At 42.6% G+C, this 24121-nt stretch overlaps 1 protein-coding gene across 1 annotated transcript in view; it reads right to left on the bottom strand.

Annotated features, from left to right (window-relative positions):
- LOC117811230 (NACHT, LRR and PYD domains-containing protein 3-like) overlaps positions 1–24121 on the bottom strand; it is a 574987-nt gene that overhangs the window by 94225 nt on the left and 456641 nt on the right. Inside the window, 1 exon segment of the mRNA XM_034681392.1 lies at positions 9432–9453. Within this exon segment, the coding sequence (XP_034537283.1) occupies positions 9432–9453 (22 nt within the window).

Here is a 24121-nt window from a genome sequence, read left to right as displayed (position 1 = left end):
GTGTCACGATTCTGCTCAGAACAGAAACACCTTTAATATTCCATAGAGCGTCTTTCACGTGTAGCAGGATACACAGCTGGTATGATGATGAGTACGGTGGCCCGGGAGGTCAGACCGAACAAAAAACATTCCACAGAATTCAAGAACCTCATGAGACACAAAAACATAAATAAGGTCATCGAGGTTTTCAGAAAGGTGTCTCTTTGAAACAGTTTGTGTTTTTATTTTGTGTTCTGAGATATTTTCATAACCAAACTCTTAAAAGATTTTCATTCTTGATTTTATGAAATAAATAATGAGAACTGCTATTTAGAGCATCATGAATGTTCTTCTGCAGTCTGTCTTTATTACAAGCTCTCTTTACATTTGAAACTCATGATTTATCTTTTGTATGTTAAGGAAGCACATTGTCTTAAGTTGGTGGTTTAAATTGAAGGAGATCCTGGAGACCTGGAAAGTCCAGGTCACGTCCCCCCTGTTTCAATAAATTACAGCTGGACATATAATAAGGGTTGTGTGATTAAAGATACATAACTTCATTTATATACATCATGTCAGGCCTGCACCTGGAACTGGACCTGGACCAAGTCCAAGGTAGGGTGAGAGCAAGACCTTACCAACACCAAGATCAAGACCAAGGAAAGGCGAGACCAAGACCAAGGAAGGGCAAGACCAGAATCCTTACCAAGACCGAGACCGAGACCGAGACCAAGACCAAGACCAAGACCAAGACCAAGACCAAGACCAAGGAAGGCTAAGAACAAGACCAAGACCAAGGAAGGACAAGAGTAAAACCAATACCAAGAGCAAAACCAATACCAATACCAAGGGTTGGCGGGAACAAGACCATGCATAAGACCAAGGGTTGGCAGAACAAGACCAAGACCAAGACCAAGACTAAGACCAAGACCAAGGGTTGGCGGGACCAAGACCAAGACAAAGGCCAAGATTAAGACAAAGACTGAGACCATGGAAGGGCACGACCAAGACCAAGACCATGGAAGGACACGACCAAGTCCAAGACCATGGAAGGGCGAGAGCAAGGCCAAGACCAAGACCAAGACCAAGGAGGACCAACACCAATACCAAGACTGAGACCAAGACCAAGACCACAGATATCAATGAAAATCCGAAATGAAAGAGTTCTGTCTTTGAGTTTAAGTTTGTTTAGACAGCCCATCAGTGCTGGTCTGAGTTTAGAATTCGGAGCTCACCTGAGACCTTCAAAAAGTGGTCTCTAGACTAATCTGGAGTTCCACGACATGAAGAAGTGGACTGATAAAACCCCTGCTTCTGTTTTTCGAGCTGATCCTCTGAAACCTGCTGATAAATCTGATTTTTGAGGTTTGTGGAGCAGAACCGGGATAAGTCCCGAGGCTTTAGAGAAAACATCCCCCCTGTGCTGAGTAATTGGGATCATGATGACATTTTATAAAATCATCAGAGCTTCTAAAAACCAATAAAGCAGAGTGAGGGACAGCGTCTCTGCCGTCCAATCCTCCGGCTGCTGGTCTATTTTCGGAGGGAAAAAAGGAAAAGAAATGATGATTAATGTTATTGGATTATTTACATTGCCCTCAACATGATTGAGCCGCAGAAATGAAATTAAAATGTGTGTTGAATGGGATTTTCCAGGAAAGTCCTGTAGAAACCACGACGGTAATAAGGAATGACTAATTCTCCCAAAGTCGATTAAACACCATCTCATCCCGCAGGAAAATAGAGCGCGGGCCGCGGAACAAATAAGATCTGGATTAGACAACTGTGGGTACATTAAGAGGCAGATTAGAGGGTTTTCTTTTTATTATTTTCATCATTATTCAGCGTGTTCTTGTTCTGAGGGCTTAACTCTGCTGAAAACAAGCCATTAGACACAGAAATGATCACATCTGAGAGGAGAAACATGCTGCATGGAGGAGGATTACACTCTAAAAGGTTTACACAAAGTGTCTAAGAAACACAGCATTACATATCAGGCCTTGTTTTTACCCTGTTTCACGTCTGCAGCACAGAGTCTGTTTGTCAGACCTGGTCTTCAGTACGGACCACAGAGCGGATCACTGCAGGTGAGCGGCCCCGAGACGGATCTCTGAGGATCCTTAGGAGGACAGACACCAGCTGTTCTACCTGTTCCTTTAAACGCTTCATCCTCAGCTGTGTGTTCAGACGTTACAGAGGCCTCGTCACATCAGAGGACCTCAGGTCAGCGCTGACGTTAGAAACAGGCTGAAGAAGGTTTGCTGCATCAGCGTTTGTGAAGGCACATTTAGGGCCTGATCTACTAAGATCCCAAATAAAGAGCGCTAATTTGCGTGTGCAAATAATAATTTTGCACGTGTTATTTCTGGGCGTGTTGCGGGTGATCTACTAAGACTGCATGCGCAAATGATAACGAGCGCAAAAGTGGTGAGGACCGCCCTATTTTAATGAGGATTTTGCGTGTGCTATCGGCTGTCACCATGGAGAGTTAAAATGTATAAATGAAGTTTGAAGCCATGGAGTTGGAGGTCTTTGTGGAGGAGGGAAATAAACCAGCAGAGACATCTCAGCGTTAGAAACACGATTTGGGAGGCCATGTGTGAAAAGGTGAATGATGTGAGAAAAAACAGAAGATCTGCAGATGAAATAAACACATCTACTCTTCTCCAAAACACGATCAGTGTTTTGATGGAGTTTAGAGAGCGATTTGATGAGGCTTAGTCTGCCACTCTTGCTCTAGAAAAGTTAGGCGTCACTTGGATGAAGACAGTCGCCTCACTGTCCCAGGGAGAAACTTTCGGGTGAACGTTTTTAATGCCTGATGTCATCATCCAGCAACTGTCCCAAAGATTCACCAGCTGAAATGGAACTGTGAACATGTTTGAGTCAATTCACCCCAACACACTGCTGCAAGCACGAGATGAGGAGTTACACCAAGCTGCCTGGCACAGCTCAGTGAGCGCTCATTCTCCAAGTTAAAACTAACTAAAAAGCCCTTGATGAGCACGATGGGACAGAATAGACTGAGTGGACATGTCATGTTATCTATTGAGAATGACAGATCAAAGAAAATGGACATACAGTGCATCGTGGACAAGTCCGCGGAGCTTAAGGCTCGTCCAAACAGTGGTGAGTAGGCCGAGTACTTCATATTGATTTTTTGTTTGTATGTGAAGATGTGGGCCGCTGTGCCAATTTGACTAAACTGTATATCTGTTGATACAGTGACCTACTGTGCTCTCATTATATGAACAAGTTAAAGTGGGTGTCAGAATGATGCGGTCGCTATCCGTGGTGCTGAACTGCTTTGAATTTGTGTTGTTTTATTATTATTATTTTGTTCTCTTGGTTTGATTGACTAAAACATGTAGTAATGCTTGTAAGCCCAGCTTTTGCGGGCATGTTGTAAAGCGATGTTATGATGAGCTTTACAGTGACCGCAGCCATGTGTGCGTAACGCTGTGCCAGTTTGCACCTGCCTTTCAAACGTGCTAAATATAGACGTAAAAATACCGCCCACTATCTGCTTCAGGTTTGATAAATCACATTGTGTGTGCTAAATGATTACACTTGCATCTCCTCCTCCCAGTATTTTGCGCGTTCTGATGATCTACATGTATTCTGCATATTCATGAAGGCAAACACGCTAAATGATTTGCGAGTGCTATTTTGCTCATTTGAAAGACGCAATCCTCGGTGCTCCCGGTTAGTACGTCAGATTTGCGCGCTATCAAGTTTGCACGTGTTTTTATACACGCAAACCTTTAGTAGATCGGGCCCTTAGTTTTTATTTCAGGTGAACAGAAGACAGACATTCATATTCTGTCTCTGGAGATATTTTCCAGCAGTTGTTTAAAACATATTTCAAAATTTTTCCTTTTTCCGTTCAAAAACTGCAACTCCAGCTCTTTATGGGCTCAACATGCGCCAACCGTGCATGCAGCCTGTTAGAGTCGCTCCTCTTCCTTCATTCTTCTTTCTGATTTTTCTCTTTCTTCATCAAACTTTGTCTTTCTCTGGCAGTTTGTTGAAGTTGTGACCTCTTTTGACCTTCTGTTGGTGAGAGTTGTGGACTATTTTACACGATGAAATCTCCAACTTTAACTTTTACTCGCATTCCTGTTGCCCGGCAACCCCACTTTGTTTTGTTTGTACTCATGCTCAGCTGGTTGAGCTGATGGCGGCCGGCTCATGTGCCGGACTGCTGGATGTTCCTGCAGAACTCTGGAGATTTAGGACGTATAGAGGCAGAGGAGGCATAGAGCTATGAGGAGGAGAGCTGGTATAAGGAGACAGAGGTTTATGGAGAGGAGATAGAAGCCTTATCTCTCCTCTCTCAGCATGGGCAACGTGAGATTTCAGGAATGTAGCATGGTGTGCTTCACTGAAACGTGGCTGCATCAGGATATTCCCGACCACAACGTCTCCATTGACGGCTTCCAGACTGTCCGGGAAGACCGGGATATCAGCGAGAGCGCTGTGGGCCTCCGACCATATTATCTGCACAGTGAGATCTCACATGTCATACTGGTAGCTGTTTACATCCCCCCCTCTGCCAACCAGACTACGACGTCCAACGATCTCAACGCTGCCATAGCAAGACTCCAGACAGACCACCAGAGTGCCCTCTTCCTGATCTCCAGACAGACCACCAGAGTGCCCTCTTCCTGATCTCCAGACAGACCACCAGAGTGCCCTCTACCTGATCTCCAGACAGACCACCAGAGTGCCCTCTTCCTGATCTCCAGACAGACCACCAGAGTGCCCTCTTCCTGATCTCCAGACAGACCACCAGAGTGCCCTCTTCCTGATCTCCAGACAGACCACCAGAGTGCCCTCTTCCTGATCTCCAGACAGACCACCAGAGTGCCCTCTTCCTGATCTCCAGACAGACCACCAGAGTGCCCTCTTCCTGATCTCCAGACAGACCATCAGAGTGCCCTCTTCCTGATCTCCAGACAGACCACCAGAGTGACCCTCTTCCTGATCTCCAGACAGACCACCAGAGTGCCCTCTTCCTGATCTCCAGACAGACCACCAGAGTGCCCTCTTCCTGATCTCCAGACAGACCATCAGAGTGCCCTCTTCCTGATCTCCAGACAGACCACCAGAGTGCCCTCTTCCTGATCTCCAGACAGACCATCAGAGTGCCCTCTTCCTGAACTCCAGACAGACCACCAGAGTGCCCTCTTCCTGTTCTCCAGACAGACCACCAGAGTGCCCTCTTCCTGATCTCCGGGGACTTCAACCATGTATTTATTTTCTACAGAGCTTATTCTGTCTTCTGTACATACTTTGATTATCCTTATTTTCATTGTATTGTATTTATATCTTCTTAATTACTTCTTCTGTTAATATTATTTGATATTCTTACTTATTGTGTATAGGAGCAGCTTTAACGACTGAATTTCCCCGACGACTGATTCTGACACTTCTTCACCAGAAGAAGAACTCCAGACTGAGCATGTGCAGTGAGGCAGCTCCAGAGAGAGCCCTGGATGCTGTCACAGGTGGTTTACCTCAGGGTCGTGTGACATGCACTGTCTGTGATGAGGTTAGATTTGAATGCTGTTGTGACAGGTTTGTTTCCAGCTTTTAAAGTATATTTCCTCGATGGTGTGGCCCCGCCCACTTATACGATCATCTTAGCTGCTATAGATTCAGAAACATGAAAACAGCTGCTGCTGTGTGTGAAGGTGGGATGGATCTTGTTACAGAGGTCTGTGAAACCTGCTCACAACAGTCCTGTGTTAACATAAGTGTCTCAGTACCGTCGTTGACCTGTGACAGTTTGGATCCATAGGTCTTCAGGTAAAAAGTGTGGAGGGACTTGAGAACTACATCCTCTGCCCCCTGCTGACTGCCTCAGGAGAAATGTCTGACATTGAGCGAGGAACAGGAAGTAGAAAAAGCTCCAGCAGCTTCTAAATCTGACAAAAGAGAGGAGGTGACATCAGACAAAAAACAACCTGCACACACAGGGTGTCTGCCTCCCGGACCCTGACTGACTGGGCCTGATAACTGAAGGTTCTACCTCCCACACTATTTTTAGAGACTTTAGGTACGACCAGCAGGCCTGCATGTTGGGAGCGTAGTGTTCTAGAGGGGTAATAGGGCACTATGAGCTCTTTAAGATATGAAGGTGTCTGATCATTAAGAGCTTTGTAGGTCAGAAGAAGGATTTTAAATTGCTATCCTCTCAGCTCTGTGGCCTCTTTGAACAGACCGCCCCCTAGTGTCCTGCACCAGTACTGCACTCTTACTTTCAGCCCTAAGAGCCCTCAGCATTGTCTTGCAAGCTCAGACCAGGACCTCCTCATCACTCCTCAGACGTCTGCAGGTACAATGAACCTATGAGGAGGGATGAGGGCGGAGCCTACACGCTAAACAAGAACTCTGCTCAAACCACACACACACACACACACACACACACACGCACGCACGCACGCACGCACACACGCACACACACACGCACACACACACGCACACACACACACACACACACACACACACAGCATGAACGGTTTCATTAAAGAGGCCTGATATTTTAATGTCGAGCAGACTGAGTAAGAGGATCGTTTATACACATCAAATCATTTCGTAGTCTGAGCTGGAAAAAAGGAAAAGGTGAGAGGATCCACGACTCAGTCGAGATCATGGTGGTCTTCAGTAATCCAGAGCTCTGCCTGTAAATCTCTCTGTGCTGATTTATCATCATTTGATGGTGTTTATGTTCAGTGATCATGATGATGCTGCTTTGTCACAGTTTGCAGCTGACCTTACTGCATGTTCAGCAGTCTCTGTGGTATAAAGACCTCCTCGTGGAGCATTAAAGAGGACTTTGTGAGTCAGACTCCATGTTTGTCGTGTTCATGTGTTTCTGTGCTCTGGTGCTGCAGCGTAGAGTAAGTGTACCTGTTAGCAGCAGCCCGCCTGACCTCAGAGGAGGATTAGCTGTTTGGACTTCTTTCATTTTTCAATCTATTTTAAACAATGCCTTCAGATTAGCCGTCCGAGTCAGAGTGCATCAAATAAAGAAAATTGCATTAAATTATCCCATTAATATTATTATATTTGCTGCTGCAGCGGGCCGGGCTCCAACATTATATAATGAAACAAAGTGGTTTTACTCACTTATCCCCCTCAGCCCTCATCTAGGAAGGAGCCATGCTAGTAAATGAAAATTGGATTGGCCTGTAATAATGCAGCCCATCCAAATGAAAAAACAGGAGGGAGGACCAGGACCAAGGAAAACCATATTTTGATCCTGCAGGGGCTGAATCACCCCACAGTGTCCTCACAGGAGACACAGAGAACACGTGCAGGACCCCACACCCCAAAGTCAGAGAGGATATCTCCGGCCTCAAACTGAGCATGAGGTCCAGACCCAGCTCACAGCTGGGTCCGGACCTCATGCTCATAAAGAGTTTTTTCATTTTTACACTGATTGTTGCTGAGCACCTTCCAGAGGACACGTTTCATCATGTGTAAGCTCTAAGTGGAGGTAAACATTTCAATTTTAACCCTAGAGTATGGGGCGCCGTTTGTAAAGTCATGCACACTGAAAATAACAGCTACAATTCTCCACATTTAACTCCAAAAAGTCATAAAAATGTAGAGTGAATTTTTAAAAAACATTTTTTTAATCACATTTAGAGAAATATTTGTGATCTTCTTCACATTTCATTTTGATGTGAAAAATATTTAAGTTATCATCACTTTTAAATCTAAACATTAAATATAAATCTAAATGTTAAATATAGATATAAATGTTACATATAAATCTAAATGTCAAATATAGATATGAATTTTAAATATAAATCTAAATGTTAAATGTTTAATCTAAATGTTAAATATAAATCTAAATATTAAATGTTAAATCTAAATGTTAAATTTAAATCTAAATGTTAAATATAAATCTAATGTTAAATATAAATGTTGAATGTTAAATATAAATGTTAAAAAATAAATGTAAATGTTAAATGTTAAATATAAATGTTAAATGTTGCTCTGTGATCCTAAATATTTAGTTGACATGTAAATTCACACTGCCGCCTCGCGGAAATACCAAAATAAAAGCTTCATAAAGTGATCTAGTAATAGCATCTTATCTTGTCCGTACCATAGACTGGTTCAGTTCTGTCTCTGAGCGTTGTGAAATCTCTTTATAACCTCCAAAACTGCCTATCCAGCATTTTTACAGCGGGCAGTCCGGCTGTAACTCGTAGGAGTCAGTACTGACAGACTATGGTTAGGATATCTGTATCACTTTATGAAGCTTTTATTTTGGTACTTCTGCTCGTCAGCAGTGTGAATTTGTATAGCAAAGTTAGTACCAAATATTCACATTTAACATTTAGATTTATATTTAGCATTTGAATGTAACTGTAATTTTAACTTAAATATATTTGTCACAACAAAATTAAATGTGAAGATCACAAATATTCCTCTAAATGTGATTAAAAAAAGGGGCTTTTGAAAATTCACTCAAATTTTTATGAAGTTTTGGAGTTAAATGTGGAGAACTGTAGCTGTTATTTTCAGTATGCATGACTTTACAAATGGTGCCCCATATTAGAGAGCACAAGTGTTGTTGTATCACAATCTTTGAATCTACATCTATCATCTGATGATGATATCTTCCTCTGGGTCACCCTCTCTGTATGACGTCCTGTGTATGCAGCATTTACCGATCAATGACTTCATACCGCCCTCCCTGCATTGTTTACAGTCCAGTTATCGACTCCAGCAGAGACCGTGTGTTCAGATCTAAAGAGATGTTAAATTCAGCCCTCCAGGTATTTCTGCAAAATCATCATTTCTTTGTTTATAACATCCCCAGGAGGAGCACCCGTTCATCTGTTAGTGTTGAGTCTCAGTTTCACTGTAAACAGTTCCACAGAGGCCTCACTCTGGCTTCCTTCAGCGGTATGAACCTGAAACAGGAACTGATGTTCTTGTGATGTTCTTGTGATGTTCTTGTGATGTTCTTGTGATGTTCTTGTGATGTTCTTGTAATTAACGGGTCTTAAGTTTGCTGAAATAACAACATCATGATGCAGATTAGTCAAAAGTCCAAAGTCAGCTTTGTCAGGTCTGTCCTCAAGAGGAGAAGAAAACTACGTCTACAATGTTTGTTTGTTGAATGGAGGTGGGATCCATCATTTCTGATGCTGCGTTCAGGGGAGTCAGGAAATCCCCCCACACAGCAGGATGGTTGTAAATACTGAACATGTTTAATATAAAGGATTTCAAAGACATGAGCAGACCTTCAGATCAGAGAGGAGTCACACATCCCTCACACCTCAGGAACACCTGAACACAGAATCTCTCCAACCATCAGGTGACTCTGCCCATGATTGGCCCCATTATCTGGTCGTGTGTACTCAGCTTCGCTGAGCAGAAACAGGTGAGCTGTGGAGTGGATTGGGGCTGTCACACAGGACTTCCACCAGATCCGTGTCCGGCCCGTCTCTGATCCGCTGCAGTCCGACTCCGTGCGCTCTTGTCCGTCAACACCCACCGGTTGTGTTTTCAGAACGCAGCGGAGCGGATCCAGTGGAAGTTAACACATTGACTACAATAGAAACCTATCAGACCCGGAGCTGAGACCGATCAGAGACGGACCAAACACGGATCTGGTGGGATTTGGCCGTCACTCTTGACTGATTAAGATGGACTCAGATCTGGTCTAGTTGAGTCACTTGTATCAGATCCTCCGACTCTGTCACCTTTAATCAGATTGTGTTGAACTTCAAAGCTTTAAAGCACAGTGAGGATAGATACTGAATGATCTGAGGGACACAGCTGCAGACTGAGGAGCCACACTCATTGATTCTTTATATGCTACACTTTTGTTCAGAGGATGGAGGAGGAGGGTCTGCACACTTTGGGGACCACAGCCTCCTCACTTAGTGAGTGGGATTTAACTGCAGAGCTACACTGGAGCCCCACATGTAAGACCTCTACAGTATGTTACAGAGCGTCAGGGTCAAACACACCAACCTGGCAGCTTCTGTCTCTACACAGCATCATACATTCAGCATCATGAACCGTCATTAGCCTGTTAGCATGATGTTAGCATTAGCCTGTTAGCATGATGTCCAGTGATCCAGTTTTTGGTTGTGACTCATCCTGTGAGCTGATCAGGTCAGACTCATGCAGAGCAAACAGCAGTTCTGAACCACAGTCACAGTGTTAATGCACATGTTGCGTGAGGTTAGCATCAGCCCAGATGTTGACAGCTGCAGTTCCTCCTCAATAAGCTCATCTAAGAGACCAAACAATTCACAGAGCTGCACTAAGCTCTCTCTGCACACACTTTAATGGATGTTACAGAGAAGGTTTCATCATCAGGACACCACACAGGGTCAGAGGGAGGTGTCTGAGCGGGCTTCAGTAACACACTGAACCCTGCGTGTGTTTCTGTTCATGCAGTGATTGGCCGACAGGATTCTACAGGACACTCATCATTTAACACGAGAGTTTGTTTCAGCTTTAAAACAGTGATCTGAGGATTTCACACCTGTCAGCTTTACTGTGTCTGAAGCACACACTCACACCTTTAACACACCTTTACCTTGTTGCTAATGCTTCCTGGCTATAGCAGGTGGGTCCAGTCCATCGGTGCCTTCAGTCCTCGGGTGGGTCCAGTCCATCGGTGCCTTCAGTACTCGGGTGGGTCCAGTCCGTCGGTGCCTTCAGTCCTCGGGTGGGTCCAGTCCATCGGTGCCTTCAGTACTCGGGTGGGTCCAGTCCATCGGTGCCTTCAGTACTCGGGTGGGTCCAGTCCATCAGTACCTTCAGTCCTCGGGTGGGTCCAGTCCTCAGAAGAAGAAGAACGTACTTTATTAATCCCCAGGGGGAAATTCAATTTTTTAACTCATGTTATTTTTCAGACATGCTACACATACAGCTTTTGGTATACATACAATGCACATACATGCAGTGGACATGCACTTAGAGATGTCAGAGTGAGGATGCTGCGATCAACCAGCGCATCCCAAGCAGTTGGGGGTTCGGTGCCTTGCTCAAGGGCACCTTGGCAGTGCCCAGGCAAGTGAACCAGCAACTCTCGAGCCACCAGTCCACTTGCCAAACTTCGTCCATACTGGGACTCGAATCAGCGACCCTTCGGTTCCCAAGTTCCCAAGACCCAAGTCCCTATGGACTGAGCTACTGCCGCCCCAGGTGGGTCTAATCTAATCAGGACAGTTTTGCAGCAGGGAAAACTACTCATCCATTATAGCATGGCTAATGACTACTGGATGATAATAATAATAATAATAATAATGATAATAATAATAATAATAATAATAATAATAATAATAATAATAATAATCATAATAATCATAATAATCATAATAATAACAACAACAACAATACTACTAATATTATGTATACTTATAATAATAATAATAATAATAATAATAATAATAATAATAATAATAATGATAATAATAATAATAATAATCATAATCATAATCATAATAATGATAACAATCATTATCATAATAATAATAATAATAATAATAAAGATGATAATAATAATAATAATAATAATAATAATAATAATAACAATAATAATATAATGATTATAATAATAATAATAATAACAATAATAATAATAATAATAATAATAATAATAATAACCTGTATTTTCCAGTACAAAGTTATACATGTGTCACAAACATTGATCCTCAGAGGATGAACCCTGATAATTCACTCCTGTATTCAGTGTTAGATTGCTGTGGTTTGATTGAAATGATTTAAAGCTCTGTGAAATGATGGATTTTTATCAGAGGAAATGAAAAGTCGAAGGTTTGCGTGAAACTTTAAGACGTGCAGCTGTGTGGCCTGCAATCCTCTGAGTTTAATCATTTAGCTGCCGTGGCAGTAGCCGGGACGGGTATTTTGGATGTGATTGTGAAGTGAGATTATGTTTAAGATTAGATTATGTTGTTAGATTACATATTGTTTTACAGCCTGCTGATTTTTAATATCAGCACAGTTAAAGCCTGCGCTCAATCTGCTGCACGACGATTGGAGTGACCGCAAAGCTGATTCAACACAAACTTAATCAAATCAAAGCTGAACTTTCACATCCCTCCACCTCTCTTTACAGACCGGAGGTCGAGGGACACAAAGGACTCTGGGTAAACAGATGGGACACCGGGTTTAGTGTTAGGTACAGAAAGTTTACTGGAGTTCATACACTTGAGTATTTCTGCTTGCTCTCCTAGACATCTGTTTGTCATTGTCAGCTTCTTTGCAGATTACTGTCCTCTATCTGTCCTGTGGGAAACATTTCCTTCAACCCGGCCCAATCAGATAAAACATCAAGGTACAAAACAAGGTCATCATTTATCAAAATACAGTTTTAAGCTGTAAATAATCGGTCTCCCCACACCAAACCTCACAGACTTAAACAAGAGGGCCATCATACGCATCACAACCTCAATAGAACAGGACTTCACAGATCCACTAAACACCCACCTCATCCCACTCCCCTCAGGACGCAGGTACAGAGCATTGTGGTGCAGAAGGGCTCGCCTTGCCAAGAGCCTGATCCCTGCTGTTATAGAGAGCCTGAACAACAGGCCTCGCTGAATGATACGACTCTGTCTGAGTGTTGATGCCTTTGTTGATAGTTTGTTGGGCCTACAGTGTATGTTCTATGTTTGTCTATGTCTGTGGAAAAGAATTTCCCCAACGGGACAGTAAAGTCTAAAGTCTAGTCTAAATGTACGATTCTGAAGTGTTAAGAAGAAAAGTCAAAAATGAATTAGAATGAAGTCATGTATTTATGAGGATCAAGTTTTAGATTTATACAAATAAAGTTGTGAATTCACAGAGAGAGAAAATTCACATTTGAGACAAAGACATAAAATGACAAAACTGAGTCAGACATTTACAAGGATGAAGTCTTAAGAGATAATGTTTTAAATTAAGAAGAATGAGGTCATGAATTTATAGAATAAAGTTATTTTTTTAATCTACGGTATTGTGTCAATATTGTACGTACATACATGAGATTTCTTACAGGTTCAAACCTTTTTAACACAACAGTTTGTTTGAATTGTGTGACCCTCCACCCATACACAATCAGAAGGTAAAGTATATATAAAAAAAGATTGAAAGAAAAGGGGAGAAAAGGGTATATATTATAATCAAAACTAAGATTAAAAAATACATCAAGAAATGTGGAAAGAACCGAAAAAAAGATAGGCTTCTATATTTTCTTATACCTATACAGGCACAAAACATTACATTTATTCATATCCTGTCCTTGCTTTGAAAGACATCCGTCTCTTTTCAAACAGCTTTTCATTTTGATTTATTCTATAAGTTACTTTTTACATCAAGTAAAAGTTCTCTACTGTTTCTAACCACTCGTGTACATTTGGAGATTCCCTTTTTAAGGAGAATAAAGATCTTAGTTTACAAAAATAAAGTTGTTGATTTAAAAGAATAAAGTTGGGACAAATCTTAGGGAATAAGGTTTTTTACATGTATTCATCACTTTATGAGAAGAAAGTTAAACATATGAAAGATAAAAGCCGTACATTTCTGTAGATCTTTTTAAAGACAGTTGTAGATTTACAAAAACAAAGTCACAAATGTCTCAAAATGAAATCATTCATTTACAAGAACAAAGTCGTAACGTATTTCAACGTCTAACAGGAAACTAGTAATACATTCAAGGTCAGTTAAAGCAGGGGTTCCAAACTTTTCAGCCCGCGACCCCCAAAATATAGGTGCCAAAGACTCGTGACCCCCACTGTCCCTCAAAGTGATTTAATGTGTCTTCATTTAGCTGGTCTGCAGAAAATGACCCTACCTATATGAGCATGTGTCTGTGTTTCCTGTGCTGTTATGAATGAACCTGCTGCTACTGATGCTTTAGATAATGAACTGTTCACTAACTCTAAACTTATCTGGAGAAAAGAAAGGCAGAAAACTCATTACACTTTATATTTTCAAGGTTTTATTTCAAGGTTAAATACTATTTTTGTCAATATTTTTATTATAATAGGTAAAATGTACTATTTTTAGATCATTTAAAAAAACAAACAACTCGTGACCCTCCATTTGTGTCTTGCGACCCCCCCAAGGGGGTCCCGACCCACACTTTGGGAACCCTTGAGTTAAAGTACGAGGCTTAAGACACAAAAAATGACTTAGTTGTGAATTTATGAGAATAAATCTCTCTTAATATTAAGATAATAAATCAAAGTCATATTTTTAAGAATAAAGTCCCAATATTATAGTCATAAATGTTTTATTTTTACTTTTATTCTATGTAACACGACTTTGAGTATTCAGAAAAGCGTCATATAAATCCTATGAATTATTATTTTATTATTATAAATGTACAAAAATAAAATCAGAGGAGGAAAAAGTCATAACATTAGTCAAATGAAGTCCGAGTTATGAAGGTGATGAAGATGAAGCTGATGATGATGAGGATGTAAAGTGAACTGATAGTTATGAGACACTCGTCTCTCTACAGCCCTCTCACAGACGCTGGTGTCCGCTGTGAGTCCGCTGTGAGTCCAGGATGAAAACAGGGTCTGACCTTCAGATAATCTCTGCTCCACAAAGTGTTTTCATGCAGAGACAGAATCCAGTTTGTGTTTCCACTAAAACTCCTCTCCCCCTGTCCTTCCCCTTAATTTCCTGATAACCTGTTAATTTTATTGTTTTTCACTCACATTACATGATTACTGCAACGACCTGGCGACTCAAATCACTTAATGCATTATGATTGAGGGCAGGCGCATGGCAGGCCTCCTTTAGCCAAATGACTGTTGATATTTGCTTTTAATTTAAGCAATCCACTACAAGACTCATTAACATGCTGCTAGATTAACTGCGTCCAAGCTGAGGTTATCCCCCACTTAATGCCCTTTCCATGGGAGATAATCCCTGCTAACTTGGATTGGAGGCTACAATGAGATCAGCAGCGAATATGAAGAGATGAAGGAGAACCTGTCTGATCTGATCCCAACAATCACTGCTCCTCTCTCTCGGCTGCAATTTGCTTAATTTAGGTTTGATTGACGGGCAGCGTGTCACAGAGCCTGAGGCGGACTGACAGACTGACGAAGTCCTCATGACTGAGCACTCTCTGAACCTGCAGGTTGTTTGAGTGATCCACAGAGCTGAACACATTCACGTTAATGATGATCAATTACAGGATAACATCCTCCAGAAACACAAACACAGAGTTCTGAGACTTCATCAGTGTTTGAGTCCCTTCAGAGAGCTGTGAGAGTCAGGTTTCAGTCTCTGCATGTCTCATTGTAGTCCAACATAGTGGATGTTTTTGAAAAGCTGTGCCAAGAATTTCAAGATTCAAGATTAAAAGGCTTTTATTGTCAATTTCATCGTATATGAGAGGACATACAGGAAAATCAAGATGCAGTTTCTCTCTTCCAACTCTTAAATAGCAAAATTTAAATATAAAATTACAATAAAATACAGTGAGAAACAGCCTATGTACACAGTGCAGGTAGTGCAGTGTCGTGACAACTTAAAATAGACATATGTAAATGGATGATAGTGCTAATGATATTAAGGTGCAAACAGAATTGCAGATAAAGTAGATAGTTTAATGTGCAAAAGCAGCTGAGGTACAGTCCTTGTATGTAGTGGGGATGTTACAGTCCAGGGGGGCAGAGGGGGGAGGTAGTGAGTGGAGTTCAGCATCCTGACAGCCTGGTGTAAGAAGCTGTTCAACAGTCTGGTGGAGCGGGCCCGGAGGCTCTGGTACTTCTCCCCCGAAGGCAGGAGACTGAATTTGGACCCAAAAGCAGGACTGGAGAGGCAGGAGAGGATTCAAAGTCTGTTTAATCCAAAGCAAGTTGGGTACACAGGCAGGCAGTCAGACAGGCCGAGAGGCAACGATCGGAGTGGAAGAGGAACAGACACTGGTCAAAAACACAGAACAAACATGAGAGAACATACTGGACCTCTGACACAAAGTACAAGACCAACAGGCACCGAGGAAAGGAGTGAGCTGAAGTACACACTGGGAGTTGAGTTAACGAGACACAGGTGCCACACATTGGGGTAATAAGGAGAGCAGGAATCAGGGGATCTGAAACAAGAGGCAAGAGGAAGTGACAAAAAATAAAACATGATGCAAAGGACAAGAGACACGAGGAGAGACAAATGAAGTAAGTTAACCCGGAGATGTTTTATAATGTTCTCAGACAGTTTCAGGATCGTTTATTCCTCCTCCATCTCTGAAGAGAAAAAACCTCCCTGTGTTTGGCATCTACACCATCACAAGTTCATCTACACTATCACACACTCATCTACACTATCACACACTCATCTACACCATCACACATTCATCTACACTATCACACACTCATCTTCACCATAACACACTTATCTACACTATCACACACTCATCTACACCATAACACACTCATCTACACCATAACCCACTCATCTACACCATCACACACTCATCTACACCATAACCCACTCATCTACACCATAACCCACTCATCTACACCATCACACACTCATCTACACCATAACACACTCATCTACACCATAACCCACTCATCTACACCATCACACACTCATCTACACCATAACCCACTCATCTACACCATCACACATTCATCTACACTATCACACACTCATCTTCACCATAACCCACTCATCTACACCATCACACATTCATCTACACTATCACACACTCATCTACACCATCACACATTCATCTACACTATCACACACTCATCTACACCATAACACACTCATCTACACCATAACACACTCATCTACACCATAACACACTCATCTACACCATAACACACTCATCTACACCATAACACACTCATCTACACCATAACACACTCATCTACACCATAACACACTCATCTAAACCATCACACACTCATCTACACCATCACACACTCATCTACACCATCACACACTCATCTACACCATCACACACTCATCTACACCATCACACACTCATCTAAACCATCACACACTCATCTACACCATCACACACTCATCTACACCATCACACACTCATCTACACCATCACACACTCATCTAAACCATCACACACTCATCTACACCATCACACACTCATCTACACCATCACACACTCATCTACACCATAACACACTCATCTAAACCATCACACACTCATCTACACCATCACACACGCATCTTCACCATAACACACTCATCTACACCATCACACACTCATCTTCACCATAACACACACTGATCTACACCATCACACACTCATCTACACCATCACACGCTCATCTAAACCATCACACACTCATCTACACCATCACACACTCATCTACACCATCACACACTCATCTACACCATCACACACTCATCTACACCATCACACGCTCATCTAAACCATCACACACTCATCTACACCATCACACACTCATCTACACCATCACACACTCATCTACACCATCACACACTCATCTACACCATCACACACTCATCTACACCATAACACACTCATCTAAACCATCACACACTCATCTACACCATAACACACTCATCTACACCATCACACACTCATCTACACCATCACACACTCATCTACACCATAACACACTCATCTACACCATCACACACTCATCTACACCATAACACACTCATCTACACCAAAACACACTCATCTACACATCACACACTCATCTACACCATCACACACTCATCTACACCATCACACACTCATCTACACCATCACACACTCATCTACACCATCACACACTCATTTACACCATCACACACTCATCTAAACCATCACACACTCATCTACACCATCACACACTCATCTACACCATCACACACTCATCTACACCATCACACACTCATCTAAACCATCACACACTCATCTACACCATCACACACTCATCTAAACCATCACACACATCATCTACACCATCACACACTCATCTACACCATCACACACTCATCTACACCATCACACACTCATCTACACCATCACACACTCATCTAAACCATCACACACTCATCTACACCATCACACACTCATCTACACCATCACACACTCATCTACACCATAACACACTCATCTAAACCATCACACACTCATCTACACCATCACACACGCATCTTCACCATAACACACTCATCTACACCATCACACACTCATCTCACCATAACACACTCATCTGCACCATCACACACTCATCTACACCATCACACACTCATCTACACCATAACACACTCATCTGCACCATCACACGCTCATCTGCACCATCACACACCTCATTTACACCATCACACACTCATCTACACCATCACACACTGATCTACACCATCACACACTCATCTAAACCATCACACACTCATCTACACCATCACACACTCATCTACACCATCACACACTCATCTACACCATAACACACTCATCTAAACCATCACACACTCATCTACACCATCACACACGCATCTTCACCATAACACACTCATCTACACCATCACACACTCATCTTCACCATAACACACTCATCTGCACCATCACACACTCATCTGCACCATCACACACTCATCTACACCATCACACACTCATCTGCACCATCACACACTCATCTGCACCATCACACACTGATCTACACCATCACACACTCATCTACACCATCACACGCTCATCTAAACCATCACACACTCATCTACACCATCACACACTCATCTACACCATCACACACTCATCTACACCATCACACACTCATCTACACCATCACACACTCATCTACACCATAACACACTCATCTACACCATCACACACTCATCTACACCATAACACACTCATCTACACCATCACACACTCATCTACACCATCACACACTCATCTACACCATAACACACTCATCTACACCATCACACACTCATCTACACCATAACACACTCATCTACACCAAAACACACTCATCTACACATCACACACTCATCTACACCATCACACACTCATCTACACCATCACACACTCATCTACACCATCACACACTCATCTACACCATCACACACTCATTTACACCATCACACACTCATCTAAACCATCACACACTCATCTACACCATCACACACTCATCTACACCATCACACACTCATCTACACCATCACACACTCATCTAAACCATCACACACTCATCTACACCATCACACACTCATCTAAACCATCACACACTCATCTACACCATCACACACTCATCTACACCATCACACACTCATCTACACCATCACACACTCATCTACACCATCACACACTCATCTAAACCATCACACACTCATCTACACCATCACACACTCATCTACACCATCACACACTCATCTACACCATAACACACTCATCTAAACCATCACACACTCATCTACACCATCACACACGCATCTTCACCATAACACACTCATCTACACCATCACACACTCATCTTCACCATAACACACTCATCTGCACCATCACACACTCATCTACACCATCACACACTCATCTACACCATAACACACTCATCTGCACCATCACACGCTCATCTGCACCATCACACACTCATTTACACCATCACACACTCATCTACACCATCACACACTCCTCTTCACCATAACACACTCATCTGCACCATCACACACTCATCTACACCATCACACACTCATCTGCACCATCACACACTCATCTGCACCATCACACACTGATCTACACCATCACACACTCATCTACACCATCACACGCTCATCTAAACCATCACACACTCATCTACACCATCACACACTGATCTTCACCATAACACACTCATCTAAACCATCACACACTCATCTACACCATCACACACTGATCTACACCATAACACGCTCATCTGCACCATCACACACTCATTTACACCATCACACACTCATCTACACCATCACACACTCATCTAAACCATCACACACTCCTCTTCACCATAACACACTCATCTGCACCATCACACACTCATCTACACCATCACACACTCATCTACACCATCACACTCATCTAAACCATCACACACTCATCTAAACCATCACACACTCCTCTTCACCATAACACACTCATCTGCACCATCACACACTCATCTACACCATCACACACTCATCTACACCATCACACTCATCTAAACCATCACACACTCATCTTCACCATCACACACTCATCTACACCATCACAAACTCAGCTACACCATCACACACTCATCTGCACCATCACACACTCATCTGCACCATCACACACTCATCTACACCATCACACACTCATCTGAACCATCACACACTCATCTACACCATCACACACTCATCTACACCATCACACACTCATATACACCATCACACACTCATCTGCACCATCACACACTCATCTACATCATCACACACTCATCTACACCATCACACACTCATGTGAACCATCACACACTCATCTACACCATCACACACTCATCTGCACCATCACACACTCATCTACACCATCACACACTCATCTACACCATCACACACTCATCTGAACCATCACACACTCATCTACACCATCACACACTCATCTAAACCATCACACACTCATCTACACCATCACACACTCATCTACACCATCACACACTCATCTAAACCATCACACACTCATCTACACCATCACACACTCATCTACACCATCACAGACTCATCTTCACCATCACACACTCATCTAAACCATCACAGACTCATCTACACCATCACACACTCATCTAAACCATCACACACTCATCTGAACCATCACACACTCATCTACACCATCACACACTCATCTGCACCATCACACACTCATCTGCACCATCACACACTCATCTGCACCATCACAAACTCATCTGAACCATCACACACTCATCTACACCATCACACACTCCTCTTCACCATAACACACTCATCTGCACCATCACACACTCATCTACACCATCACACACTCATCTGCACCATCACACACTCATCTGCACCATCACACACTGATCTACACCATCACACACTCATCTACACCATCACACGCTCATCTAAACCATCACACACTCATCTACACCATCACACACTGATCTTCACCATAACACACTCATCTAAACCATCACACACTCATCTACACCATCACACACTGATCTACACCATAACACGCTCATCTGCACCATCACACACTCATCTACACCATCACACACTCATCTACACCATCACACACTCATCTAAACCATCACACACTCCTCTTCACCATAACACACTCATCTGCACCATCACACACTCATCTACACCATCACACACTCATCTAAACCATCACACACTCATCTACACCATCACACACTCATCTAAACCATCACACACTCATCTACACCATCACACACTCATCTAAACCATCACACACTTATCTGAACCAGCACACACTCATCTGAACCATCACACACTCATCTGCACCATCACACACTCATCTAAACCATCACACACTCATCTACACCATCACACACTCATCTACACCATCACACACTTATCTGAACCAGCACACACTCATCTGCACCTTCACACACAGATGAGTGTGTGATGGTGTAGATGAGTGTGTGATGGTTTAGATGAGTGTGTGATGGTGTAGATGAGTGTGTGATGGTTCAGATGAGTGTGTGATGGTGTAGATGAGTCTGTGATGGTTTAGATGAGTGTGTGATGGTGTAGATGAGTCTGTGATGGTTTAGATGAGTGTGTGATGGTGAAGATGAGTCTGTGATGGTGTAGATGAGTGTGTGATGGTGTAGATGAGTGTGTGATGGTTTAGATGAGTGTGTGATGGTGTAGATGAGTGTGTGATGGTGTAGATGAGTGTGTGATGGTTTAGATGAGTCTGTGATGGTTTAGATGAGTGTGTGATGGTGTAGATGAGTGTGTGATGGTTTAGATGAGTGTGTGATGGTGTAGATGAGTGTGTGATGGTGTAGATGAGTGTGTGATGGTTTAGATGAGTGTGTGATGGTGTAGATGAGTGTGTGATGGTGTAGATGAGTGTGTGATGGTTCAGATGAGTGTGTGATGGTGTAGATGAGTGTGTGATGGTGTAGATGAGTGTGTGATGGTTTAGATGAGTGTGTGATGGTGTAGATGAGCGTGTGATGGTGTAGATGAGTGTGTGATGGTGTAGATGAGTGTGTGATGGTGTAGATGAGCGTGTGATGGTGTAGATGAGTGTGTGATGGTGTAGATGAGTCTGTGATGGTGTAGATGAGTGTGTGATGGTGTAGATGAGTGTGTGATGGTGTAGATGAGTCTGTGATGGTGTAGATGAGTGTGTGATGGTGTAGATGAGTGTGTGATGGTGTAGATGAGTGTGTGATGGTGTAGATGAGTCTGTGATGGTGTAGATGAGTGTGTGATGGTGTAGATGAGTCTGTGATGGTGTAGATGAGTGTGTGATGGTGTAGATGAGTGTGTGATGGTGTAGATGAGTGTGTGATGGTTTAGATGAGTGTGTGATGGTGTAGATGAGTGTGTGATGGTGTAGATGAGTGTGTGATGGTGTAGATGAGTGTGTGATGGTGTAGATGATCGTGTGAGTATGGAGATGAGTGTGTGATGGTGTAGATGAGTGTGTGATGGTGTAGATGATCGTGTGAGTATGGAGATGAGTGTGTGATGTTGTAGATGAGTGTGTGATGATGTAGATGAGTGTGTGGTGGTGTAGATGAGTGTGTGATGGTTTAGATGAGTGTGTTATGGTGTAGATGAGTGTGTGATGGTGTAGATGATAGTGTGTTGGTTTAGATGAGTGTATGATGGTGTAGATGAGTGTGTGATGGTGTAGATGAGTGTGTGATGTTTCAGATGAGTGTGTGATGGTGCAGATGAGTGTGTGATGGTTCAGATAAGTGTGTGATGGTTCAGATGAGTGTGTGATGTTTCAGATGAGTGTGTGATGTTTCAGATGAGTGTGTGATGGTGTAGATGAGTGTGTGATGGTGTAGATGAGTGTGTGATGTTTCAGATGAGTGTGTGATGGTGCAGATGAGTGTGTGATGGTTCAGATAAGTGTGTGATGGTTCAGATGAGTGTGTGATGTTTCAGATGAGTGTGTGATGTTTCAGATGAGTGTGTGATGGTGTAGATGAGTGTGTGATGGTGTAGATGAGTGTGTGATGGTTTAGATGAGTGTGTGATGGTGTAGATGAGTGTGTTATGGTGTAGATGAGTGTGTGATGGTGTAGATAAGTGTGTGATGGTGTAGATGAGTGTGTGATGGTGTAGATGAGTGTGTGATGGTTTAGATGAGTGTGTGATGGTGTAGATGAGTGTGTGATGGTTTAGATGAGTGTGTGACGGTGTAGATGAGTGTGTGATGGTGTAGATGAGTGTGTGATGGTTTAGATGAGTGTGTGATGGTTTAGATGAGTGTGTGATGGTGTAGATGAGTGTGTGATGTTTTAGATGAGTGTGTGACGGTGTAGATGAGTGTGTGATGGTGTAGATGAGTGTGTGATGGTTTAGATGAGTGTGTGATGGTTTAGATGAGTGTGTGACGGTGTAGATGAGTGTGTGATGGTTTAGATAAGTGTGTGATGGTTTAGATGAGTGTGTGATGGTTTAGATGAGTGTGTGATGGTGTAGATGAGTGTGTGATGATGTAGATGAGTGTGTGATGGTTTAGATGAGTGTGTGATGGTGTAGATCATCGTGTGAGTATGGAGATGAGTGTGTTATGGTGAAGATGAGTGTGTGAGTTTCAGTTTTTCAGTCAGGCCCATACAGAACCTCAACCTGATCCTGATCCTGATCCTTCTTGTGGGCCTGTGTTGTAACCTTTGCTTTGGAGCTCTAACAGTCTGTATCGTCTGTGTTTGGGTGCTCTCCCACTCCTGGTTATACCCGTCAGCTGTATGGGTGCTGTCACAGTCTCCCTTGCTGCTCAGAAAATCTTTTAGACCCAGAATGAAGAGCAACAGAGTCAGCTTGTGAAAGTGCTGGAGGATGAAGAGCAGGATCATAAAACTCAAATCCAGACCTTTGATTGAAGCAATAAGACAGACGTTAAAAGAGGGATTATGATGATTGTTATTATGGGCTGAGAGTAAATCTGTCAGAGGTCACAGATGTGCATGCTGCAGAAGAAGAA

This window comes from Notolabrus celidotus, chromosome 4, assembly GCF_009762535.1.
Source record: "Notolabrus celidotus isolate fNotCel1 chromosome 4, fNotCel1.pri, whole genome shotgun sequence".
NCBI classification, from domain to species: domain Eukaryota; kingdom Metazoa; phylum Chordata; class Actinopteri; order Labriformes; family Labridae; genus Notolabrus; species Notolabrus celidotus.
This window is presented reverse-complemented; position numbering and strand designations above follow the sequence as displayed.